Source organism: Rattus norvegicus, chromosome 16 (assembly GCF_036323735.1).
Source record: "Rattus norvegicus strain BN/NHsdMcwi chromosome 16, GRCr8, whole genome shotgun sequence".
NCBI lineage: Eukaryota > Metazoa > Chordata > Mammalia > Rodentia > Muridae > Rattus > Rattus norvegicus.
In genome coordinates, this window is record NC_086034.1 from 81483712 (window position 1) to 81511663 (window position 27952).

Here is a 27952-nt window from a genome sequence, read left to right on the forward strand (position 1 = left end):
CCCTGACCCTCCTGCTCCTCCACAAAGAGAAAGAAACTTGTATCTGGGTTGCTGGCCACTCAGAGATCTTCCTCACACAGAGGTCTTGGTGTTAATTTCTTAACTCCAACGAGGAATCCCTGAATTATTTCCTTGTGATTATACAGGAAAGCCCAGCCCGGCACCTAAGAATGAGTTAGGGAAGAACGAGCCTCAAATCCAGTTCCCTGACTCATCTCTAAAAGCTTCCATGGATCATGCTTTAGACGGAGCTCAACTAAGGCTATTACACAGGCAGTTGCTCGTGGATATGAAACCTTTAGAAGGTTCTGGAGTGTATGGAATGTCTCTTGCAATTATGTCTTCAAAAATATACTTATTACTTTCAAGAAAAAAAGTACAAAAAAAAAACTCCAATAGAAACCAAATTTAAAACCCACCACTCTGATACAGATAAACATCGCAACGAAGCTTTCGAAGTGATTGATATTCACTTTAGTAAACACAGGAGCCATTGGAAGCCTGGCCTAGAGTTCCTTCTTCCTTAGGCAGGAGGGAGCAGTCCCAAGATGCATTTGAGGCTGTGAACAGCAACCCATGCCTACAATTCTATCCTTCTGGTAGTTGAGGCAGGAGGATGTCAGCCTCAGACCAGCCTGGATCTACGGTGAGACACTAGACATCTATAAAGCTACAAAAGGACCGGACATTGAGCTCTAGATGTTAGCAAGGGAGCCTGAAACTGTCATGGTAGTGCGTCCTGTAATCTCAGCACTTGGGAGGCAACGCCAGATAAGCTTTCCTAGCTGTGGCAAGTTGTGTACTACCAGCCTGCTCCACCAAGGACTGCTTTCTAGGCTGTGCTCGCTCGTTCTGAGGTAACGCTGAGAGACAAGGCCACACAGACTGTGAGATGAAAAGCAGGCCTCCTTCAGGTTAACAGTAGGTAGCCAAGGCCTCGGATCCCTTGGGGTGACCCACACCCAGAGCTCACATGTGTGACATCTGTCTTGGCTGTCACTGCTCCCTGACAGTGCTCTCTCACCTTCCCGGGCATCGAGAATACCCCGCTTTGTCCGTGGCCATTGCTGAAGATGTTAGTAGAACAGAGGCAGCTTCACAGACTGCCCCTCTGGGGTAAACTGACCTGAGAGGAGAACTGTTAAGGCAGGTGGGCATAGGTTCTATCTGGACACCCTCTGAACAGTGGAATAGGTTTCTCCTCCTCCAACCACAACCAAACTTAGTCTCTATTCAAACATCCTCCCAGTGTATCCGATAAAAAGCCTGGAAAGGCTGACCCAGCTGGAACTGCTTTGGGATGCATTCCCAGTAAGGCAAAACTAGGTCCTCAAAAGAGCTTGTAGGCAGAGTCCCCTATTGAACATCTTATGCCTATGTGTGATTGGATGTGCATATGGTTAAAATCAGATGCATTATGGGAAAGGCCATGTGCAATGGGAAAAGGATTATATAACTTGCTCTATCAATGAAAACAGAGAACCACCCTCTCTACACCCCTATTAACCAAACTCCTCTTTCCCTCACAGGAATTCCCATAAAAGGCAACCCCCAAATAACAATCTGGGCCCTTGAGTATTTTCACTCTCGTCCTCTGCTGTAGGACCGTATATCCTTTTCTATTGCTTTGATTTGAATAAAGTTTCTAGGCATTCTTCAATCTGTGTGGGGCTTAATTTACCTCTTGAATAAAATGTCAAGCACTTGGAAACATCTGGCCCCAACCAGCTACCTGACCTGAGTTAACATGCCCCATGCAAGGTTCATGATTTGATTGTAAGCCACAGTATTTTTAAAATAGTGCTCATGACATAAACATTGTTTAAAATGTTTATTGACTTAGCAGCAGGACTAGATCTGTGGGTGCTTTCTGGTCAGGCTCTGCTGAGGTCTGAAGAACACCTCACACGCCCTCCGGTTCTCTGGACTTAATTAAGGTGAAGAAATAAGAGAGACATAAACAGGGATTCCGTGACTGCTTTCTCTAAGGATCTCCGCAGTGGATCTCGAGTCAGCCAGCTAAAGCTTCCTGCTTAGTGGGATGCACCAGTCACTATCAGGCGGAGCATCACTTTGCAGAGGGAGGTAGGAAGAGAGGAGTTCACCCTTGGAAGTCGGGGATACAAGAGGAAGCCATTGAGGGAACTTGTTGAGCCCCAGGTAGAGTCAGAGCTGGATCCTGAGATGGATAGACAAGACATTGGTGACACGCTACAGCTAGGATATGGAGGTAGGAGGTGCAGGAGAAGGAGTCATGCTCAAATCTTCAAAGTCCGAGAGGCACCACTGCAATGTTGGTGCATGTTGGCAGGGACTGGGACTGGGCCGATTGGAAGCTGCTGCTTTGTGAGTCTGAGTATGATCCCAGTAAGTGCGATTGTGATCGGGAAGCCAGGCAACTGAGGAGGGCACAGCAGCTGCTTATGTGTCTGCCTGCCCCAATGCAGTCTCAGTGCCCAAAGGTTTGGGGCTTCAAGATGGGTCCTGTGGTTTTCTTTCTTAGTCATAATGGCCTCTGTTTATTTTTTTAAATCTCCTTTTAGACTAAGAAAGCACTTTTAGACTGAGAAAGCAAAAGACAAATGTCTGTGGACTCCCCACCGGGGGGGAATCAAACCCTGGTGTCCTGGGTGACAGGTGGGGATACTTAACCACTACACTAATGAGAACAGGTCCTGTGTCAAGAAAGAAGAAGGTCTGTGAGGCTGTAGAGAAATGAGCAGGCCAGACTTCCAGAGACCCAGAGGAAGAGGCTAGCTGTGTTGAAGAACCTCCTTTTGGGCTTTTCAACACAAGAATGCCTGTGTATACATGCAGAAGCAGGTGAAGCTGTCTTTGGTTACTTTGTGGGTTCTTCTTTCTTCTACTCTCCACCCTTTCCCCCCTACTCTTTCAAACCCCTAACACTGGATGAGAGAGAAAAGGATAAAGAGGAGAGAGATCCCTGAATAAGGTCAGGGGTGGGAAAGGGGCAACATTATATGGTAGATTGTTTCCTGCTGATCAAGGACATTGAGTTGCTTGGGGGTGAGTTTGATTTTTGCCGTAAGGATATCTGATTTCTTCTTCTTGTTGTTTCTTCTTTTTGCACAACTACTTAACACACCATGACCAACAGCAACCGACAACCACCACCAACCAACCAACGACCCATCCCATCTCTCAGGGCCCTAGCATGTATAATCCCTCTGAAAAGCCCCCAGGATTCCCAAGGTCACACAATCTCAGAAACGATCTGCAGCTGGCAAAACCATGCCCCTGCTAGAGCACAGGGCAAATCGTAGTCAGCTGCTGTGGATAAGCAGCCCCCATTTCCCACACCTGAGGGTAAAATGAAAACATATTTTTATAATAGTTCTGTTTCTTTAAAAAAAAAAACCCAAATTCCAGAATTCTCATTACAGACTGGGAAATGGAGGAGAAGGACCAGAGAAGGGCTGGCTTCAGAGACCCATGATGTGAGTCTATACACGTAGTCTGTATCTTTCTTTAATCTTGGCCATGCTAAATGTGTTGATGTGAGACTGAATTTCACTCTGAGTTCTGAAAAGCCTTTTCCAGTCTCATGAAATCATCTGGAAATGGATTTTCGTCTGTCTCAGACTCTAATTGTTTAGGTGAAATCTATGCAGTCAATTCTAAACTTCAAGGAAGGCTGTTGAGGACACGCTGAGGCGCTGGGCTGCAGAGTGCAAAACCACGAGTATGCTCTAAAATCTTTTCCTCTCCCCTGAAGCACGTTGGTGAAGTGCTCTCCACTTAATTAAGAAGCAAGTAACCATCCTCAGAGCGTATTAAGTGACGGTAACTGGAGAGCTCGCAAGGAGAAAAAAAGCTAACACAAAATAAGGGCCCGAACTCCCCAGAGTCCTTGTATTCACAAGGCAGCTCATTCAAAATGTCAAATATCGGAAATGAGCTGGAAACTTTGAAATTGCTGCAGGTGACATTTTCTAAAGATCACCTCTTCTGTTGCGTCTTTCTTTTGTGATAGATCATTACCTGGCTTGTGGCTTACACATGTAATACTAGTACTTAGGAGGTTGGGGCAGAAGGATCAGGACTTCAGGAGCATCCATCCATTCGTCCATCTGTCCGTCTGTCTGTCTGTCCATCCATCCATCCATCCATCCTTATATATGTATATATTTATATAATTTATGTATATTTTCATATATGTGTAGTCTAATATATTTACACATATATGTACATCTATATGTACACACACACACACACACACACACACACACACTTTTCCCTCAAATAGGTTAGTTCTACAGAAGAATTGAGTAGAAAAGGTCAAGGAATCTCTGTAACTTTTCTTGTTCTGGTGCCATTTCTAGTACTGAAAGAAAACATAGTGACTAAAGGCAGTCCAGGGGACCTCACAATTCCAGGTTATAGTTATCACTGAGATGAAAGCACGGTGGCAGGGGCTTGAAGTAGTTGGTCACATCAAGAACAGAGGAGAATAAATGCGTGTACACCCAGCGCTCAGCTCATGGTTTCTGCCCTTTCACAATCCAAGAGTCAAACTGAGACTGGCACTGCCCACACTGGTCTGGGTCTTCTCACCTCAATTAATACAAGCGGTTGAACAGAAGTATTGGAAAAATGAACTCCATTTCCATCTCTTAAAAGAGACCTAACCTACATCTGGGCAACTTGGGTCCTTGGGTAGTAGAGTCTTTCTGTCCTTCTACACAAAGGACTTGATACACAAAGGACTTGGCCATCAGTCCCCAGCCCTACCTCACTACACCCAGGATCTATAGATCTTTGTGTGACCCATGTCAGTTTCCCTGTAACTCTAAGGTGTGTGAAACCCGTTAACTAAATACTGCAGTGTTAGCTGATGGATCACGATAATCTGTGACATTTTACATACATATTAAATGCATAGCATTGAGGCTTGTCTAGTTCTTTTTATGCAGGTGTATGGATGTTTGCACGTGTGTTGTGGGTATGTGTAGATGTCTGTATTCATGTGGAGGCCAGTGGATGACATCAAGTGTTTTCTCTTGATCAGCTTTCACTTTATATATTGAGGCGGGATTTCTCATTTGAAGCCAGAAATCATAGGTCTACTACCTGGGGGAGCCCTTGCCTCTGCTTTCTAGGTACCTGGCATTCACATGGGTGCTAGGAATATGACCTCAGGTCCCAAAGCCTTACCCACTGAGCAATCTCTTTATTCCCTAAATCTATCTTAATATGTATATCCAGGATATTTAAAACAATAAAATATATAATGGAGGAGTATAATTTTTTTCTTATATAAAACTCTTTGATTTATATTTTCTGAATTTAAAATCACGCAGAGAATTTACTCCAGTAAAAGTAAATATCACTTTTCTCCAAAAATTTAATTGCAGAACTATTTACAGGAGGTGGATATTGGCAATACAGACATCAAATCAAAGAGGTGTTATCATAGAAGATTCTGGGCAATGATGTTTCCATAGTCACCTAAGAGTAAAAATAAAATTAAAAAAAAAAACAAACTCACAGAGGAAAGAAAACTTAAAAAAGCAATCTTTGAAAAGAATGACTTAAAATAATGACCGACGTTCTGACTAATCATTAATGGAAAGGAAGAAACCGTGTTGGCAATGGGAGATACATCAGATAGAGTACTGCATGCTGGGAAGTAGGATTTATCAAAAGAACCCGAAAAGGCGTGAGTAAGAGACTTACATAAAATAGTTTAGTTCTGGTGAGTGTAACTCTGTACAGTTTGAATATTTGGCACTCTGTCGATCCTTGTCGTGGGTATTATTTTATATGTATATTTATTTATATATATTTATATACTTTTAACCTTTAACTAAATTGCTAGTCTCCTGCTCTAGCATTCCTTGTGTCCCTATAGGAGGCATTAAACTCAGTCTTTAGGCCACGCCTGGGTTTTGGCACACAGTATGGAGGGCGGGTAGAGGGTTGTGTCTTTACAGAAGGGTACTTGGCCAGAGGTAAGTGACTATCGTTGGGAAATAAGCAGCCCAGTTCTCGCTGCTCATTAGGGGACACCTTCCTGAATGCAGCAAACCAACTGAAAATGGAGGGAGGGTAACAATTCTTGTGGAGCCCTTTGAAGGTGACTAAGTGTCTGAGATGGCTGGAGTTGGGTGAAGAACTAGGTAGGGTCATGGACAAGTGGCTTCCTAAGGTCCCACAGTCCACCTTGGCTTCCGTCCTTGAACTTGTAGATGTGCATCCAAGTCCCGCCCCCCATGGAGACCACTGCTCAGAGGATAACCACTTACAGGAATCCTGCCACCCCTCTCTTTAGGGCCATCTCTCTGGCCCTGCACACGGGAAGTCTTTCAGATTCAGAATAAGCACCAATGATTAAGAGTCTCCTAAAATCTAAGAAAATCGGGAGGTAAACCGCTGTTACCTTGGTTTGTGTGTATACAAAATCTTTTAAAAAGTAGTAGTTTTGTAGATAACTAATATGTCCTCTGAAAAGGAGTCATCTGTCAGATCTTGAGAGGGAAACAAGGTCATTTTGTTTTTTTTTTAACAGTGGATCAAAATGCCAGGGTTTGGACAGCAACTCATAACATGGTGGTGTTCTTCAGCATGGCGAGAACGGAAAGGTTGCTTCTCAGAGCGTCAGTGTGCCCATCTCTGCAGTGAGTAGAGCAATGCCCGCAGAGCAGGGGTCTGGAAGAGAGTCCGCACCTCTGCGGCGACGGTGCTGAAGGCCTGAGTCCATCCGTTCTCTTCACAGGCACGACCCTCTCTTTCCAGGCCAGAATTGTTCTCGGATCACTTTACCATAGGATAACATCTGTCCAGTTCATCTAGGAGGGGCTGAGCTGGCAAAAACATCGCCCACCTCCGGTTGGTGTTGTTGATTCTTGTTCATGGAAGAGTATAGAAACTGAAGTCACAGCCCACAGGAAAAGAAGTTCCTGGCTATTACGTTCCGTTTCTGAGCCCCTCTGTATTCTTGTTTTAACCTCCTACCTTGGCAGAACAGGACCCCAAAGTAAGAAGAGGAGGAGGAGGTCCCTCCTTCTTGTGCCCTGTCCTAGCTCTGCTAGCTTCCTGCATAGAGTGGGGGGCTACAGCACACAGAGGAGAGCCCAGGCACAAATCTCAAATGACAATACACATTCATCATAAACCTCTAAGCTCAACGATGCCGGAGGGGGGTATGTCACCAACCCCTACAATGCACCTGCCTTCGAGGGAGGTAGGGATAGTAACACTAATGCCACATCATGGAAGAGAAAACAGAAACCAGACTCATGACAGGTTCCTAGCATTTGCATGCATCAGCCCCAGGAGCTTGGTTGAGCCTCAGGGCTCCCAGTGCCTTCTCCTTCATATCTTCAACTTCTGGCTGCCACTGTGTAGAAGTACCTAGCCTGACCGGGAAGTTCACCGCCTCCAGTTTGCTGCCCCTTGCCACTTATGGGAAGCACACTGAGCACAAAGGAAAAAGGGATGACTTCAGCTGATGTGGTGTCTTCAACTCATGGCAGGTGAGACAGGGAATAGTGTGGTGCAAAGTCTCCTACTTGCCAAGGTAGCTGAGGCAATTGGTAACCGGAGGCCATTATGTTTTTGATCTCTTAAGCCTGTTTCCTGGCTTAGAAGCCCAGGTTTGATCCAAAGCTACTTAGAGGTGTAAACAGTAAGTGGGTGGGACTAAGAACTCCTCGGAACAACCAGCGAATGTAGGGGTAACCATGAAGGTAGTAATATGTTAAATTTGCAGTAAGAACATGAAAGATACCCAAGTCTGGAGGAGAAAATGGCTGGTCCATGGGTGTGCATGAAGCACGTGACTTAGGAAAGTATGTTTGTGCTCTGGGCTTCAAGTCTGCAGCCCGTGGGCTGGGCATGGTGGGGCTTAAGTGTTCTCTCTCACTCATGGTTGCTCCAGATAGCCAGTTTCCTTCGTGATACAGCCCCTCAGGGGATTGATGCTGCCTCTCCAACCTCTGAGGGAGTTCCTGTCCTCAACAGGGACAATCCTGCTGACCTGACCGTCTGAGTCTCTCTGACATGCTACTTGTCAGCTTCTGTCCAGGTAGATGTTCTGTCCTGGAGCTGTGGTCAGAGAACCCTGAGCAAGATGACTGACTCAGACGGAAGAAAGCCGCTGAAACTGGACCTTCGTGCTCCTCGGAGGGTGACTGGCTTCCAGCGTGTCAGAAACACAGGAAGGCTGGCTCACACTTGGTTATCTCATGATCAATCGCAAACTACTCTTTCCTTCCACACCATCTCCACTACCAAAAGTTTTGGACCAAGGCTGAGTGTGATGGTGCATGTCTATAATCCCAGCACCCAGAAGAAAGGGGCAGGGCAATTGCACAACTGAGGCTAGCCTGTGCTATACACAGTGAGACTCTGCCTAAAAAAACAAAATACCAAAAACCAAAAAATGTTTGGCCCAAACCAGACAGCTGTTTCTAAGGCAGGGAGCTCTATGATTGCTACAGGCACTTGGGCCATGTGTCTACAATGTCACCATATTTCCAGAGAAATCTCATCCTGGGGTCCTGAGGTTGGGGTGTATAGTGAACAGGCAGAAGCAGCAGGTTTAAGCGAGGGTGGTAAAACAGGGCTTGCTTGTTATGCTAACAAAAGGCAGAAATCACCTTGGGGTGAACTGGGACAGACACGCGGAGAAGCAGGATCCATCCCTGCACTGTGTATTGTTTGTATTATTCTAATTATAAGTTGTACATTTCCATAAAGGCCGTCTGGATGACTTTCTCTACTTTGCAGCTTACTGTTTCGTGTCTATATATATTTTGAGGCAGTCTTTTAGATATAATTTGCATCTTTTTTTTTTTCCTAAGGATTTACTTCCTATTACATAGTTGAAGCCTTCAAGTGTGGTTTGAAGTTAAAAGGTGTGGGCATTTCCCTTTCAACAGCAAGGTGATTTCTGGGTATAAAACGAGTTGGCTCCTCTCTACACCATTCTGGATTGGTGATAAAAACCTGGGGATGACCAACTCTGGTGACGGTTGTCTTCACAATGATCACAACTGGAACAAATAGAGATGTGAGGGACGGTACACCAATGATCCTCTTGTTCCTCAGCCACATCTTTCTCCCTGGTCCCGCACTCCAGCTGTGCTTGCTTTCCCACTGTTTCTTGTACGTCAGCACAGTAGAGTCCAGATCAGTCTGATAACGGGTGAGGAAGGGGTTCCAAACTGCCGCCCCTCAAGTCTCTCCCGTGGGTGGATGGGAGCATCTCTAGGGACACCAGTGTGCTATTATAGATAACATGGGGTGCACTGTGTTATAGCTTGGCCTTGTGTCCAGTTTTCATTTCTATCGTGTTTTGGACAAGATCATAGGGCCACAGGAGAATTCCACACCAGGAATCTCTGGAAAGTGACTGAACTGAAGGAGCCTGGGGAACCAGCGGGCACATACAACCAATGCTGCTTGCCTTTGCCCGCAGTACACACATGGCTTATCTTGTTCCACAGCAGAGCGTCACATGCATGAGACCTGAAGGTATTGCACTTACAAGGGGATGTGAACGGCTAATGCTCCATTAGAACTAGCAGCAGGTGTTCGTTCGGCCATTAAATAATAATCTTTGGAACCTAGTGAACCAGACAGGGGCACATTCTTTTCACTTTGACAGAGGGGCCGCCAATGCGTCTCAGGGAAGGAAGATTTGCTCAGCTAGGGGAAGTTTAGGCCAAGGCTTTGGGTGAGGTTGGATACGAACTAAAGATAGACAATGTAGCTAACAAAAAACTAGTAGATACTTTGTTCAAGTTGGGACCATAGAATTTGGGGTTTACAGGGAATGACGATTGTCTAATGTTGCAATTTGTTTCTGTGTATGTTGTGTACATATGAGGAACTAAGAAAGGCAACCAGATGTCCTCATGGGTGTGGGCGGCAGGGATATTTGCATTTCGTATTTCCCTCAGCTTGGGGATGTTCATCGGTTCTGTTTCCCTCTGGTTACATCTAAATAGCTCCTCTAGGATACATTGCTCTGGAAGTCCGACATACCAGTGCTTATAGCACACTTGTTTGTAACTCAGTGGCATGAGCCCAGGAGGAAGCATCGTTATTGTCTACTACTCAGGATTTACATATTTATTTAGGTATAAAATGCTTTGAACACTCTGGGGAAATAGGGTTTGGTGATAGAAGAATATTTTGGGAATTATTATTATTTTTTGCATTTTTTAAAGGATATACATTCGTATGATTTTTGCTTCCAAATATATTTTAAGGCTGTTTGGTAAAATATATACCAGACACAAGGCTCAATTTATATAGGGTTTTGCTATCACAGGGAACTCTTAACTACTCAGCTTTAAAAATAAAAGGTAAAACTTTGAGGCTTGACATGCTGTAACATCAACCATGCCCCCCATGCGAAATGGAATGGAGAGGGCGAGGAAGAGGACGGTGTAGTCCTAGTAACGCCCCAGCTGCAAGGTTGCCTCTCTAGTCAGGCTGCAGATGGGGGCAGTGGGGACAGTTTAAAGTGCGAGTCACAGGGAGAACACAAAGTGCTACAGGGCTGTCTGAAAGCTTTCTGCCCATGGCTGAGCACCCGGTGCTCCTTAAAGCAGTTAGAGGGGAGACCCGGGGTGAGGTGGGACCCTGCCTATATGTGAAGAACAAAGAACTCTGAGATCAGGGCCATGGGCAATCTGATCGCTCTTTGTGGCATCTGAACTCCCCATGCAGAAGTCATAGGATGAGATCTTAACTGTAAACATAATTTACACAAAACCCGTTAATCAGAGCCAATCTCTTTCCTCTCTGCATCCTCAGAGTCTGACTACTGATTACCTTCCTTAAATTCCACAGCTGGAAATCACCATGCATGATCTCTCTCTCTCTCTCTCTCTCTCTCTCTCTCTCTCTCTCTCCCTTTTCATGTCTATCACAGGCAGATATATTCTTAATTTCAGCAGTACTGCATAGAACAGAAGAATTCTGGAAAAATACAAGCATAAACTAACTTTTCTTCTTTACCATTTTTAACGGATATACTTACCGCTCACATTCATATTTCTTATATGGTTTACAACATCACAACTGGCATCTTAAACAAGCAAACTCCTTTAAAGGTACCCTGGGAAGTCAAGTTTGAGAATGCATGTAACAGATATAAAAAGTTCATGTTAGCTTGCAGTGAGGTTTAAAGAAAATGCTATGTGTAATGGTTTAAGTTACCAAGGGATAAATTTACCATGACTATTTCTTAGTTTTTTTTTCTTTCCCCTCTTTGTATTCTCTGGGCTCCTGCCAGAACTTTCCATGGGTCCCTCTGTTAGAGGACTGCTCACCTTAGCTTTTAACAAAAACATTCTATGCTAGATCTTTTTCTTGGGGGTGGGTAGCCTTGACATTTCCTTTTAGAGAACCACCTTGTGGGGACCTTGGAGAAGCCCTTTCCTGTCATCACAATGTCAACCAAGGATGTGGCGACAGACCGGTGAGGACAGCAAGGGCATGGGGCAGCTCAGCTGGGGAGAGTAACTCAGGTGAGAGGGAACAGGTTTTGTCTGTCTTTCTGGCCCTTCGAGTTGTAGCACCTTCCACTTGGATGTCTAATGCCTCTCGAGAGTGGGGAGATGCACCCGTGTATAGTGACCTCTAGTTATCACACAATTTATAAAAATATAAAGAACAAAGTGAAAGCTAGGGTCCATTTCAAGAGGCCACTTGGCGGCCCTCTGAGAACAGGGACGTACGTCAGGGCTCACCAGGCCTGTTCCTCGGAGCCGATGTCCTTCAGAGTCAGTCTTGCCAGGAGCTCAGCAAACTAGGAATTGGAGCGTCCACTGTCTACAGTGCAGAGAGCACGGCAAGGGCGAATCCGGTGGAGGGTGAGACAGAAACTACCAGGTAGGCAATAAACTGTACAAGCATTTTGTGAAAAAGAACAAAACCAGGTGCGTGTGGCCACCTCTGGTCCTCAGAGCCGAGTCTGGGCCTCGGGGATGTAGATCTCGATGCTGTCTGCCCTCTCCGTGGCAGAGTTCTGGCGGAACGAGGCAGCTCTCTTGGCTGCCATGAGCCGGCGCCGGGCTTCCTGGCGCTGTCTGTCTGGCAGGTCCAGGGACTTTTCCCTTGTGATGGGGAATTTCCCCTTGGGGGGCTTCTTTGGTATTGGAGGGGGGATCTTCCTTTCTTCCTGAAAAGCATCACAAGTCAGAGGAGGTCAGGGAAGGTCATGGGGAGGTCACAGAAGTAAGTGGTGGGACATCTGAAGATCAATCAGGGGAGATGGTCTGGGGAAGGTTGGAGGGGTGCTCATGGGGAAAGTAGAGGCAGTTGGGGGAGAGGGGAGAGGTCATAGTAAGGTCAAGAGGTCATGGAGAGTCATGTGGAAGTCAGAGGGAAGTGGAGGAGAGGCCATTAGAAGTCAAGGGAAGGGCTGGACTGATGGCTCAGCCGTTAAAAGGTAGGCTCACAGCCAAAAATAAAAGAGTTCAAGGACAAGTAACAAAGGAAGTCAGGGAAGGGCCAGATATGCTAAGTCCTGGAGCCCTGGTTCTTCCAAGTTCTCCTTGACTTCCTGCCCCTGTAGACACTGCCAAATTCGCCCCCATTGATGCTCAGTGGGACAGCTTTATCTTACTGCATCTACCTTTCTAAATCCTCATTTTCAGTGGAGGCTGAGGGCAGTGTCTATGGATAAGAAAATAAACTTCATCTCAGCACAGATATCGCGTTAGCTCTCGCCTGCAGGAGTTCTCCCTCATCCCCACACATACGGATGCATCATCCTACCTGAATGTTAGCAAATGCCTTGAGAGAGTGTGGAAGTGGTCACCTGACTTTTATGTGGCAGGATGTGCATTCGGGAAAATCATCTTATATGGACAAGAACCTCAGGGGGCCCTTGGCTAAATTCTCAATCATGAGCCTAAACCCACATGGATTTTACTGCACATATAATCACATACACACACACACACACACACACACACACACACACACACACACTTCCCTTAGCTTTGATTCTCAAACAATTCATATTCAATATATATGCACCTTCAGAGAGAGAACTTGGAAACACTGGAAATGTATACAATGCAGAGAGGACTTGTGACTATTTCATGAAGACCTTTACACTGGGATAGTATTACTGAAGGCAAATCCAGACCTCTCCTGGATATCAGGAGACTCCCTCCAAAGTAGAGAGCTCTCATCTGCGTCTCTGCATTTAAGCTGTGTACAGGAACCAGAGCAGTATGTGCCCATGCCCACCGTGACCCCTGATTCTGGAAAGGTGAGAATCAGTCTCAGTATTTGAAATTTGTCCCTAAGGCTAGAGGCTATCACATCTTTAAGGTGTGAACTGGCCCCTCTGCACTGGGGTGAGTGTCTTGAGCAAGGACATATTTCACAGGAGGAGACTTGATCCCTGCGGGCTTCTTCCTGCTCTTGGTCCCTTAGAAATGTAAACTTCAGGGGCTGCTATCTGCGTGAGGGTTACATGTCTGATCTCATTATTGCATTTGTGTGTTGTCTCCAGGTCATGTGGACTCGCTTCTGGGTTCCCCATCCCTCCCACTATCTGCTAGGAGGAGTTTCTTCATTGTCCTCAGGGACATGTAAGACTGGTGTTGAGCCTCGATAGCCACCAGCAGTGTCTGAGGAAGCCCAGACAGTGAGCGCCCTCAATGGCTTTCATCCTGATCAGTAGCTACTCACTCTTGCTTATGCACTAAGCAGTACTTCCCCAGACTATTATGGGCTGTTTGCACTGTGACTTGATTTTACTTCATTTTGAGTCTTGTGCTTTAGTTTAGGTCTCGAACTTAACAACCCCACTTCGGCCTTTGAAGTTTTGGGAACTTCATATACTACCATCGCACCTAACTGGAATTTTAAATAGAAGAATCACATTCATTTATTGAGGATACGTGTGGATGATGTGCGTGGGTGTCCACAGGCCGCAGTGCCTTTGTGGAGGTCGGAGAACAATGTGTAGAAATTAGATCCCCCACCATGTGGATCTTGGGGCCAGCCTCAGAATGTCAGACTTGGTGGCAAACACCTTTATCCACTGGGCCATTCTGCTGGCCCCTTTAACTGTAATTCAATTTAATGGACTGTATCTGTCTGGAAAATCCAGACCTTGATTACTTCTCTAGGGAGCTTGTAAGTCCACACGTGCACAGTGCTCTCCTGAGATGATGTCACCATGAAGCAGAGAGCCAAACTCAGATTTAATGCAAATTTTCAGCCTGTGTAAGGGTGAAGCCCCATAGGAAGACCACACCCTTAGACTGCTCCAAAAGGTTTAAATGCAGTTTTGGCCTTAGCTCCCTACGTGTACCAGGAAAGTATATTTGGATAGAAGGAGATTGTCATCTTAGCCGGATCTAAGATTTTACCTGTGGGAGGCCGACTAAATACAATCCAAACAGACATCGGATGAAAATGAGCCCGGGTTTATCCCTGGAGGAAACTAGATTACAGATGTAGGGATCTTCCCTGGTGTCTTTGAGATGTCTGTGTACTGGAGATATAGCAAGACACCCACTGCTATTCACGCACCCAGTATTCCAATCCTGTCCATTTGTGTAGTGCTTGTAACATCCTGCCCTACACACGCACACACACACACGCACACATACACAAACTGTTCCTGTATCAATAACTAAAGGTGGAGAAATCGGCTATCCTCTGGCACTGGCCTACGAGCGTAGTGCTTAGGACCATCACGCCACGCAACTGCGTTACCTTTCTCTCGGGCGACTCCATTATCTTCCAGTCATTGAGCTTCAGCTGGTGCAGTTCATCGAACTTCATGCTGACATCTTCCACAGACAGCTGCAGCATATCCCAGTAGCCAGCTAGATCCTGTGATGTCGGTCTTGGCATGGCGCTGGGGTCCTGTGGGCACACGGGGAAGTTAGGGGGTCTGCTCCCTCTTCTGTAAGTCACTCAAGGAATCAGATCAGGAGAGGTTCCACTCACTTGAAACAGGGTGGGAGACTCTCCATGACCCCCATAAAAGTTAACCTTAGCCCAGGCACGCGCCAGCAGCTTACAAACACGTCACACACCCCTTTAATGTTCCAACTTGGAAATCCTGGGGGTTGAAGGTAGCTCGGCTGTAGAATGCTTGCCTAGCATGTACAGATTCTCTGGGTTCCATCCTTCAAATGGTTCGCAGCTCGAGAAGGCAGCAGAGCTATGAGACTTACTCAGAAGGGACAGACTACCCGTGGTTAGACCACTAGGATCACAGTCATTTACTTCATTGTGTTTATTTTGTTGGGTCCCAGCTCTAGTTCTGAAGATGACTTCAAAAGGTGACATGACTTCAGTTTCTTCCCATAGAGAGTCAAGGCCAATATCTTGAAGGAACAAAAGACTCACAAACACCACCTGCCACTTAACTCAGCCTGTCCAAGGGGTGCCACCCCACGCCATCCACGGACAGCGCCTGGTCTTGTTCTCAGTCTAAGCCGCACCTCACTTCTGCACAGGGTATGGTCCAATTGGTTCTCACTGTAATAGTCAAGTGACAATTCTGTGTACGGTTCCCTTGACTTAGCGTGTGGCTGGCTCACCCTGTAGACGCACACGATCAGACATTTATTCGGAAGTGCTTACATTGTTCAGGTTTCGTCAGTGGTTTGGGTTGAATGTTGTTTGGTTCACAGCTGATTTAGCTTGAGTTTCTGTTCACATGGAAACTATACCTGTTAGGCACCATTGCCTCTTCACAGTTCACAGGCACCCAGATAACAGCCTGTGCCACCAGGGAGGGTCACAGGCTAGAAGGTGAACTCACACAATGTGTCCCTTTCCTCCTGAGTGGGATTCAGAGCTGGGCTCTGCTGTTCTTACAATGAGCCACTAGAGGGCGACTTCTGTCCATGCTTCTGCCAAGCTAAAGCCGACTCTGGCAGTGTAAACTTCCTTCTAAGATTTCTGTCTTATTCTGTTTGAGTGTGTAGGAATACCTTACGCTATAGCCACATCAAAAATTGCCCACATCTGCTCGACTTGAAGATGCCTGGGAGGGGGGTCTGTCTTTCCCTAGAGTCATTTTTTTATACTTAAGGATGGGCAAACTTCCTAAATATCTGCCCCAGCAACCATGAACTGTGGTTTGGAAAACAAGTAATATGTTCTGTCTTCTGTTTATGTCTCTCACACTGCCCTCAAACGAGGGTCTTAGAGATCCCAAAGAGAAACAAAAAGAAAAATAGCCAACCAGATTTTTTTTTTTAACTCGAAAGGCATCAAAGATGTGAGGGTGGATCATTTCAAGGCTAATTCAGCTGCATCTGGTGCAGAAGAGAGGCCCGTTTAATAGGCTCAAGGGTAAGCATTGTCCTCCGTGCAACATGATCTATACTGAGATGCTGCAGAGGCTGCCTGGCCACCCTGACTACAGCTACCCGGCATTCTTGATGATCAAGCCAATCTCGCATAGGCAGTGTGTGGAGGAAGGCAGAGCCACACATAATAGCCAGACATTTATCTAGTCTCATTGCCCAAGGTCACAAACCTCCCAGATTGCCCTTTAAATGTACATGAAGCTTCACACCAAAGCTAAGCGTCATGATGAACTTGAATGGGCTAGCAGGGAAAATGTTAGAGAAAGCATTATCCTTAATGACCCCAATGAAGGACCCGGATCTGCAGCTCTGAGGGGCCGCACCTGCATATGCAGTCGAACGCGCTCAAGTTCAGTGTGCTCATGTAAGTTAACAAGCACAGCACGGTCAGAGCACCTGCTGCCTCCGCTGTGACAAGCCCAGCAGAGCCTTTTGCCTTTATGGAGAATGTTTGGTATTAAACGTCAGGACTGTGAAATTCCCTATGAAGAACTGTGGATACGATTCATGTCTCTCGTGGAATTCTGAGTATTTTAGTCAGAAGAAACCAAACAATGTGTGTGTGTGCAGTAAATGGGTACAGGCGTATGTGGATATATGAAGATTAGCATGCATGAACATACATGCAGATGTATAGATATACATACATGGATACATATTCACACATATACATAATTTACCTATACATACATATATAGATAGAGAGATAAAAAGATATAGATGATGTAGACATATAGAGATGTACAGATATAGATTAGATATAGATATAAAGAGAGAGAGAGAGAGAGAGAGAGAGAGAGAGAGAGAGAGGTATATAGATGAGTTTCTCCTCTCTTTGCTAGGAAGACCCGGGATCAATGCCAACTGCATTCATAAGTCTAGTTCAAGACACATTCACTCTGTGACATGAGACACACACACTCACTATAGGATCTGCAAAGGCCAAATGACTTCTAAGATTTCTTCTTAATCTCTTCACGTGAACACACATCTTTGCTAGACACACCCCCCCCAACCCCATTGATTTTCTTTCCTTGTGACCTCGGCCACCACAGCAACTCATTCCCTACCTCCTCTTCTGCGTTTTTCTCTGGGAAAGGCAGCAAGTAGAGGAGGTACACAGTCAGATTCTCTCTCCACCCGCATGCCCTACTCAGCCCCAGCCCCAGCCGCAGCTGCAGCCCCAGCTTGAACCTGCAGCCTGGGCCTAAGACATGTGAGTTGCTAGGGCCTGGATGTAGATAACTAGGGCTAGGTGTGTGAGCCTCGGGTGGGGTGCACATCCCTAAGGATGGGACGTTGGTCCTTGGAGCTATGTGTGTGGCTCTCCAGGGCAAGATGTGTGGGCTTCTGAGAGTTAGGAATGTTTCCAGGGCCCAGAGAATAAGTGCCCTGAGGTAGGGTGTAATCAGGGACAATTTGTGGGCCTCCAGACTTGGGATGTGGGTCTAGGGCTGGGCTATGTTCTCTCCCATCCCTGCTTAGGGGTGCTTTGACCAATGAGGAGTGTGATGGTCTGCATGAGACTCACCCCCATTGGCTCATATGTTTGAATTCTTGGTCCACACTTGGTTGAACTGTTCAGGAGAGGAATAGGAGTTGTGGCCTTGTTGGCAGAGGTGTGTCACTGGGGTGCGGCTTTGAGGTTTCAAAAGCCCATATTGCCACCATTCATGGTTAGCCCTTTCTCTTCCTAAGGGTTGTGCCTCAGTTTGTAAGCTTTTAGCTACTGCTCCAGTGCCATGCCTGCCTGCGGCCATGTTCTGACCCATAATGATCATGAACACACCCTCTGAAACTGTCAGTTCCTAATAAACTCGTTCTTTTATAAGTTGCCTCAGTCATGGTGCCTTGAAAAGTCACAGCAACGGAAAAGTAACAAAGGTTCTGTGACCACGCACGCTGCACACACCTCAGGGTTTATGGGATGGGGCTACCATGCCACTTACCATGTTCTGCTGACAAAGCCAATAAAACTGCTGGAACTTCTGGGACATGAGCAGCTGGGCACTTCCCACAGCACTCCTGATCTTTCCTAGAACTGGGAGACACAGGGAAGATTAAGACTCAGTCGATCATAACAAAGCAAGAATGTCTGGCGTTCAGTGAGCTGGGACCAGAACCTCCATCCATGCTTTTCCACTGGGGTTGGACCACACTGAACACATCCATCAGCTGAAGTTCCCACTCCTTCCCAGCTCATGAGGATACACGAAGACAACCAAACGCTAGCTATGAGGGTCTTATCACTGGGTACTGGGGATGATTTAACTCCATAAGGCAATGGACTACAGAATCTCCTTATTTTGGGTCCTGAGTTTATTAGCTTTGATATTCAGGTGAGTCCTTGGAGTTGGGACTCCAGAAGACCCCAATGACTTACTCCAATGCTAACTCCTTAATTTTGAGAGAAACACATTGGTATTGGTCATCTCAGTGAATTCAATTAAATACCAGGGAACTGAGGGTGGCTATCTCATAGCAATGGTGGGAGATGTGTCTCAATCTTGGAGGAGCTACTAGGAGGCAATCACACAGGAAGGTCACAGCATGCTTCCAAATCAGCCAGAATCACAAGCCATGCGGTAGGTCAGACTCACTGGCCTATTAAACCCCTTTGTGAGGTTAATATCACCTGAGTAAGCCTTACTCAAGGTTCCTCTACAAAGGATTCCCAATCCTCAACAACTTTATTATATAGTAAGCCAAATATTAAAATTAAAAATAATGAAGAGTATGCTTTTATCCACAAAAAACAATTTAACACATGGTGACAGCTTCTAGATTTAGACCGGGAAAATGGAAGACTTTGTCTTAAGAATGTATAAGGAAAAAGCTCTGTCTCTTGCTCCAAGAAGCCCTTGAGCTTCCTCTTTGTCCCTTCTGTGCCTCCCTGTGATTGCTGCATGATTCTGAAAACAGTTGCGTTGTGGATCCCACCTCACGTACGCCTCAGAACCTCTGGGAGTCATTGGGAACCTTTCTTCCTGCTGGATGCTTTTTATCTCTGCCCAGCTTCCCTCACTAGCTTCAGCTCCTATGTCACCCCAAGAACCTCGACTGTGTAGTTTTCTAGACTCCTCTCTCATCACTACCAGGCAATCAGCCTCAGTTGCCTGTGAGTTTTCCTTTCGGCTCCCTTGCTGAACATCCACTCACATCAGGCACTTGAAACAAATCACTTCTGGTTTGCTGGCTGGATCTACTCTCCCAGGGTTTTCAGGAAGAGAGCTCTGGTTAGCACCTGGCTGCTGAGTGCTCAGTTTGGGGAAAGTAGCCAAGGACAAGGAGGACAAGTGTCCTGGAGTTCTGTTCCCCAGAAAACAGAGGTGAGAAACCCATTGCTCTGCTTTGGAGAGCTGTGCATTGCAACTAGCTACTCATACACTTGAAGTTTTATCCAGTAAAGTAAAAGAGCTTTCTGACCAGCAGAGGACCAATAAACAGGAACTATGGCAGCCCATGGTGCTCTGTACCAACCCAGCCCAACAGTCATCCCCAGCGGATGATGCTGAGTTTCAGAGACACACCCTTGGTCCCTGTAACTTTCCTCCTTGATGGCCAATTTCCAAAAGACCAGTGATGGCTATGGCTTGTCCCAGGGTTAGTTCTTTGAGGGCTGAGGATGCATTCAGCCCAACAGTCCATTGTTAGAATCAAGTGAGGAGTGGGTTTGAGCTCCAGGAACTCGAAGACTAAAAGAAACATTCTACCGGCGCCAGAAGCTGGCATCCCAAGTTTTGACCTGATAGGCCAGCCGTAGCTGCTTCCATACTCGTCCTTGGCCTGACTTGAGGGAAGAAAAGACAGAGAACTCAGACAAATGTGATGAGACAATGTAAGATAGCACTGTAGAAACAGTAGGCTGGTAAGAAGGAAGTTTAAGACTTGGTGACTCAGAGGTTGGTCACACAGTCACATGCAGAATGTTCAAAGCCAAGGTTCCCTCCCCCCCCCATTGAATATCATGTGCTCCTGAAGTGAACATTCTTATTTGGGTTTTCTTTTCTTTCTTTGTTTCTTTCTTTATTCCTCTCTTCTTCCCTTCCTTTTTTGTAGATTTTTAGTCTCTAAAATGTGACCGTGGAAAATTACAGGTTTGGGAAAGATTAGAGAAAAGTCTAGTACACACCCTTGTCTGTATCTCTTTTTTTGGGGGGGGGTTCTTTTTTCCGGAGCTGGGGACTGAACCCAGGGCCTTGCGCTTCCTAGGTAAGCACTCTGCCACTGAGCTAAATCCCCAGCCCCTTGTCTGTATCTCTTAAAGCGAACAGCTGAGGCTGTGAGTGACTGCGCACACTCTGGAGTCACCTGAAAGCACGTTTGAGCTGACCAGAGGGCAATATAGTGACCTCCATCGGATGGAGACAAGAAGAAAGGGGAATGGAGAAAGACTGGATGCAGAGGCTTCTGGAGGTGGGTCAGGTCCAACAGCCCTTTTTAGAAATGGTTAGGGAAGGGCGTCTGAATTGGTGGTGAATTTCAGATTACTTTGGATTTGGGTATATTTGCTTACATATAATGAGGCATTGGGAGATGGGACCTAAGTTTAACCACCAGATTTCCTTTTGTGTGGCCTGTCCTATGAGGTCAGGTGTAGAATTTTCTACTTGTCCAATCCTGCCGCTGCCGCTGCTCGAGGCCTTTTGAATTTTGGATTTTCAGATTTGAGTTCAGCTGTGTTATGAAGGGGGAAGGGGAAGATGCAGGGACAGAGAGGTGAAGGTGGGCTGGACTGGGAACAGAGTCTCAAAGAGGGACAAATATCACACCATCCTTCATTCATACCGGATGCCCTACAGGAGCAATAGGATCAACAGCAGTCTTGGTGTCTAGAAGATGAATACTTTGTTTCTAGAAGGTGGAATTCCTGTTTCACTGTATCCTGTAACACAAGTGACTGATAATATTCAAAGGGGCTCATTTTAGTCAAACTGTTACTATGAAATTACAGAAGCCAGGAATGAATATTTTTGTGTTTTTTAAAACTAACTTTGTTGCTTTAAATTGTAACACAAAAACCCATTTGTTCTATGAAATTTGAAGTTTAAATACCTAATCTTTTTATTCCCCTTGAAATGGAATTCTGCTGAAGTATCCACGAAAGGCTTCCATTTATAACCTTTAACACAATGCTATACGGCAATTCTCGGTATGGATTAATGAGGTGCAGTCATTGTCACAGGTCTAAATTAGGCAGTGCCAGGGAGATAAAGCACACTGGAGCGAGGCTAACGAGCAGCTGCTAATGGCAGGTGAACTCGGCCACTTAGCGAATAGGAGTGATCCTATCTGAGACCTATATTGTCAATAGCTCCCTGTAATTGCAGGGAATTTGAAGAGAAAATTCAATTTATTCTTTACCATTACGGTTGCCTAATTTTGTCAGAGTTTCAGCAGTGCCCTCTTAAGAGACGTAGATAAGGACAGGTACTCAGCAGAATGCACATTTTCAATGAACCTGATATAACCCTGGCCTTTGGTGAACAAAAAAGAAAAAAAATTGGATTAGCTGCTTTGGTGCTGGATTTATTTTTTCACATGTCTGGTCTAATTTCTAATTCTATGAACATTTGCGATGAAATCCCAGCAACATTTTAAAACTCAAAGTGGACTTTTATAGAATTTGCAGAGTTGGTATTGACATGTAATGAGGCATCGGCAGGGTTGTTTGGTATTGACAGCCTCTCTTGGGATTCCCTGGTTATTAATTTTATAGCACCAGAGGTGGCCAACTGCTCCCAAAAATTTCCCTTCAGGCTCCAGGCCCATCTATTTCTGGTTTCTTCTAGATCATGAGCATCTGATTTAGTTGCCTGGTTCATCAAAGGCTCTTCTCATACTTTCAGTAAGACTCCGGCCAGTTGATGACAAACTGGGTACACTCTTTGGCCTGGCTCCTGCTGGAAGTCTGTAGGCAATGGGTAGACATCATGTTACACAGGGGCGTGCAGAATCCTGGCCCAGTAGAGACAGGGGCAGTGTCTCTTATGCTTTGTGTGTCTTAACTATGGGCTGTAGCTGGACATTCCCATCCACAGACAACTGTCGCCCCTCATGTAATATGACCTGGGAGATCCCATGCCCAGCATCAGATCCCACTCTGGTATTATGTGACTCATGACTCTGGTGGTTATTTTTCCCGACTGTGAAAGGCGATCTGGGATGTCTGATCTATAAAGGTCTCTCTGATTGCCTGAGCTCTCGGCATCCAGTTGGGGAATGTTCAAGTGAGCAGACGTTTGTAGACAAGGAACCCCAAACCCATCCCAAGACCTGACTGTACATGTGCTACTGTATGGAAGTCTTGAGATGCCCCCAGCTCCATATGGTCATGAGATATTTAGGATGTTTTTGTTTGTTTCAAATGACTTAGTAAGTTTTGGCTTCATTTCCCGTCCTTACCCATCTGGTTTAGTCAATATGACCATTGTTAAACTCTAGTTTTGCAGGAGTTTCTGTTATGTCTTAAATATTTCCATTTTTGTATCAAAAGTGAGAGGCCTGCACAGTAGGCCTTAACCCAAATCAGTCTGTATTTGGCTCAGACTAACCTTTATTAGCCACACAGCACTGAACAAATCTAGATCCATTCAATCAGTTCAGTGAACTGTGATTACGAAATTATAGTTGGGGCCAGAATTATTTCATGCAATGGAAATTTCAATATTCAGAGCGCAGAGTTTTGGCTTAATAAGCCGTTTAATTTAATCTTAATTTTAAAAGTGTGGAGACCAATGACTATTGCTAAAATAAGACCTAGACTCGGAGGTTATCTTAGTTTTAAGCATTGTTAGGGAGATCCATGAACTTGATTAATTCCGGGCTAGGTGTATGTGAAAATCATGGCAGGTGGGAGCTACAGCCAGAGTTCTGTTATCTCGTTCTCTTTGATCACAAGAAGACACGTGTGCCCAGGACAGCAGAACTTAGGGATAGATCAGAGTTTCTACTCCCTGTCTCTGCACTCAAGGCTTATGGCGTTGAAGTCATGCTCAGTGGGTGAAAAAACATGAAAGCCAAGACCATTTAGCTACTGTTTCAGGGTTAGCACCATATGAGGCTTGCACTCCACTGCGGACACAGACCAATGCCCTGGGGTCCTGGATGTGCTTATAATGTATGAGAGGGATATGAATGTTGCTGTTCATTAAGATCTCCTGCCTTCCTTCCCTTTCTTCTTACCAGTTATTTGTGGAAGTCTGTGTGTGCGGTACCACCATTACATAAAACACACTGATTGCAGTCTCTGCCTTCAGAGACCCGGGAATCTCTGGGATACTGCAAAGACAACCCTTGAGAAACATCAATCCCATTGTGGTACAGGATGACCCTTCTGCCAGGCAGGTGGAAATGGCAATGCTTAAGTGGTTGTCCTTTCAGGATGGGCCAGACCATGGGCTCCTGCTTCTAAGCTCTGTGTCTCTTTTGTGTCCTAAGTCTCCTTTTCTTTGACCCCCATCTGTTTTCTGGGCCATCAGATTATGGTTCAAGTTCACCTTGTCACCTAGGAGTTTCCTCTCAGACCTCTGAAGCGTTTTATCCACACTTCTCTCATTATTCTGGTGTCTGTCTTGCTCTTCCTGATGAAGGCTTCTCCTGGTCCTGTGTCACTCACACCTACCTTCTATGTGGAAGCTTACTTGTTTCTTGTATCATTCTGGCCTACCAAGAGTGGCTTGGCCATTGAGCGCTCAGCAAACTCTCGCTGGGCATAAACATCACTTCAAGAGTCCAGAAGATGACACTTACAGTTCATAGAAAGTTAAATAGCACATTTAAGAGACTATAACCAGGAGGTGGGGGCAGTTTACTCTGATCTATAGTTGGCCTAGAGGGGAGCACTTTCCCAGAGCCAATGCAGTCAAGCACAGAGATCTCACACACATCACGGCTATGAGGATGGATCCTACGGCCACTTTAGTGACACGTAAGTACTTTTGGGACACAATAGGAAACAGTTTTCTTGGATTCCCCCAAAGAGAAAAAATGATAACCTGTGACTGTACTCCAGCCTAGACACCTTTCATACTTAGGTATTTACCGCTTATGTAAAAAGGACTGACCTCCTCTCTCTGCATTTCCACAGCCCTGTCACAATGACCTTGTTGTGTGTGTACTACCAGCCTAGGCATTCTCCATGGACCATAAATGGTGTCTCACGGCAGTGGTGAATCAAAAATGTCATCCCAGGTTGGGGTGAGTGGGCCCATATTTTTCTGAAACAGCCGGGGAATGGGGACAAGGTGAAGATGTCTCTGGAAACAGAGCATCTCAGATACTGAAACTGTAAACATGCGATGCAAAAGCCGGTGTGGGTGTGGGCGGTGGTGATGGGGAACCCCAGTGTGGGAGAGGGCAGGGGCTGATGGGGAACCCCAGCAGGGGAGTGGGCGGTGGTGATGGGGAACCCTAGCGTGAGAGCGGGTAGGGACTGATGGAGAATCTCAGTGTGGGAGTGGGTGGGGGCTGATAGGGAACCCCAGCATAGGAATGGACAGGGCAGGGCTGATGGGGAAGGGAACCCCAGTGTGGGAATAGATGGGGGAGTGGGCGGGGTGATAGGGAACCGCAGTGTGGGTGTGGGCGGGGCTGATGGGAAACCCAGTGTGGGAGTGGGCGGGGCTGATGGGAAACCCAGTGTGGGTGTGGGCGGGGCTGATGGGAAACCCAGTGTGGGAGTGGGCGGGGCTGATGGGAAACCCAGTGTGGGTGTGGGCGGGGCTGATGGGAAACCCAGTGTGGGAGTGGGCGGGGCTGATGGGAAACCCAGTGTGGGTGTGGGCGGGGCTGATGGGAAACCCAGTGTGGGTGTGGGCGGGGCTGATGGGAAACCCAGTGTGGGTGTGGGCGGGGCTGATGGGGAAGGGAACCCCAGTGTGGGAATAGATGGGGGCGGGGGGGGGTGATGGGGAACCCTAGTGTGGGAGTGGGCGGGGTGATAGGGAACCGCAGTGTGGGAGTGGGCGGGGCTGATGGGAAACCCAGTGTGGGTGTGGGCGGGGCTGATGGGCAAACCCAGTGTGGGTGTGGGCGGGGCTGATGGGAAACCCAGTGTGGGTGTGGGCGGGGCTGATGGGAAACCCAGTGTGGGAGTGGGCGGGGCTGATGGGAAACCCAGTGTGGGTGTGGGCGGGGCTGATGGGCAAACCCAGTGTGGGTGTGGGCGGGGCTGATGGGAAACCCCAGCACTTTCCGTGCTCTTCCCGCAAAGTTACCTCCATTTACAGTGCTGAGCACTAAGGCACATGTGAGACATGCTTGCATAGACCTGGCAGACAGTGCATGGTCAGTAAGCACTGTTTTTTATACGATGTATATATAATCCATGGGAAAGTTATAGCAGAGACTAAGCATGGAAAACAGAGTAAGGTGGAACCTGTTGCTTTACAAAGGGAGCAACCACTGCGTCCTTATTTGCATATTCAAAAGCGGATCGGAACCTTTAGAATGTTCTAGAATGACACGAGTTCAAACGATGTCCCGCTCCTGGCAGGTGATGCGATGACTACAGACATGTATGACTCTCCTTTTGGTTGTCAGATAAACGGACTCCAAAGAATTAAAAGAGGAAAAAAAAAAATCCAGGAATCCCACATTGGTGGAAGGGAAAGGCTGAAACGCCAGCCAGAGGAGGACCTCGCCTAGAAGGCAGAGACCCCACAGGGTTCTGACAGCTTCCACCCTTACATCTTCCGGGTTTCGTTTCATCTTTTCTATAAATGTGGCACTGCTACAGAAGAAGCAGAGACAAGGCAGGGGCTCTCTCTTCCTGATTTGGCCAAATTGACTGAATTCGTTTTCCTTGGTCAGTTTGCTTACTAATTTCAGGAGTGGTGGGTTTATGGACAAACGACTATTCCTGAATCGTAATCAATCGTCTCTTTGTTCTCCTCCCACCTCTACCCCCCTTTCCTTAGAGGAGTTCTCTTTCCTCATTTCTTCTCTCCCTTCATTCTAGGCTCCTTCCCTCAATTCCCTTCTCCCTCCCTATACCATTCTTTCCTCCTCTTTCCTTTTCTTGCTCCTCCTTTTCTGTTTCTCCAACCCCCCCCCACCACACCCGTACCCTCGCACCCTCCCACACTCTCCCCAGCCCCAGCCTCAGCCTCTGGGAAGCACATTTCCATATTATACCACTTGATTCTACTTCTTGGTGGCAGATTTCTTCAAGTAAAAGAGAGGGAGGCAGACAGCGAGTCTTTTACACTCTGTGGAGAAGCAGGGACTTGAGAGCCTGGGGGTTTGGACAGGTCAACACTGCGCATGCTCAACTGAGGGCCCTGCGGGTAAAGTCCATCTGCGCCCTGCGGTGGGGAATTCCTGCTTAGTTTCAGTGTTCCTTGGGCAAAATGCAATTAAATTATCAGAGAACTGGTTAGCGGAATATGAGGTGAAGCACACCACGGGGGTAAGAGTTAGCACAGTTAATCTCACATCCAACCAGCAGAACCAAGCAAAGCAAAACTGAAAGACAATCGTGTCCTGCAGGGAATGGCTTCTTGGGATTGAGTGGGGGACAGCAGAGAGCATTTCCTTTCCATTTGCTCGAACGTGGAAGGGTTATCTCCCTACTGATACTGTCATTGGTTCAATTGCCTCCCTGAGAAGTTGCCTGTCTAACGCGCTGTGGGGAAAGGCAAGTTCTTACTTTCTTCGGAGAGGTCATTTTCTTCCGCTTCCCTCTCCATCTCTTTGCACCAGCCTTCCATCCTCTTCGTCTCTGTGTGCAGCAATTTCAGAAACCACGAGCCATCTCTCCGGCACGGAGACATCCTCCCGGTCTCCACTGTGTCCAGGGATGGCTCCAGCCAGGGATCCGGTGGCGGCAGAGTAGAAGTGTCCACCTGTGTCCTATAGTCCTCCCTGTAACTGAAGAGGCCCTGCGTCCGCACAGTCCTCAGTGCCCCATACTGGGTCGGGGTACTGGGCTCTGAATGTCGCTGGAAGGAGGATCCGAACTGCAGGCCCTTGTCCTCCATGCTGACATGCCCAGGGAAGCCCTCCAACTCTAAGTCAGCCTGCACAGCAGCTGTGACGCTGTTGGAACGCTTGAAACGGCCGTGCCTGGGAAAGGAGGGAAGCACAGAGGAAAGATGCAGCCTCATCCTGCAGATCCTCAAGGGGACACCCTTGAGCCTCATCACCAACTCCCCTAGACCCTCATGGGGATACCCCTGAGCCTCAGCACTGATACCAACTTATAAGTCTAACTCACTGTGCTTGAGTGTCATTGTGAGGAACACAGGGTGTGACAAATGAGTGGACTTCAATATCAATAACTCAGATTCTAGGTGGCACCCATTCACCATTCAAGTATATTGAGTGGTGTTCAAAGGCTACCTTTATTAGAGTAGTGGTTCTTAACCTTCCTAATGCTGTGACCCTTTAATATAGGTCCTCATGTTGTGTGATTCCCCCCAACATTTTGTTGCTACTTCAAACTGTAATTTTTCTACTGTTACAAGCTGTAATGTCGATATCTGATATTCAGGATATCCAATATATGACACCCAAGGGGGTCATGACCCATAGGTTGAGAACCACTGCTCTGGAGACATGCCAAGTTTATGAGCTATGTCCTGTGCATAAGGCAATGCCTTCTGTAGATCTTTACGTTA

At 46.7% G+C, this 27952-nt stretch overlaps 1 protein-coding gene across 5 annotated transcripts in view; it reads right to left on the reverse strand.

Annotated features, from left to right (window-relative positions):
- Nucleotides 1-5347: 5347 nt before the first annotated feature.
- Dlgap2 (DLG associated protein 2) overlaps nt 5348-27952 on the reverse strand; it is a 709635-nt gene continuing 687030 nt past the window's right edge. For 4 of the 5 annotated variants that reach the window (XM_039094154.2, XM_039094157.2, XM_039094156.2 and 1 more), the window contains 4 exons: nt 26983-27398; nt 18281-18372; nt 14719-14871; nt 5348-12157 (listed from right to left, as the gene is read on the reverse strand). In XM_039094154.2, coding sequence (XP_038950082.1) covers nt 11939-12157; nt 14719-14871; nt 18281-18372; nt 26983-27398 — 880 coding nt within the window. In that variant the 3' untranslated portion in view covers nt 5348-11938. The remainder of the gene's footprint in view (nt 12158-14718; nt 14872-18280; nt 18373-26982; nt 27399-27952) is intronic. The other variant, NM_053901.2, reaches the window with a different exon arrangement.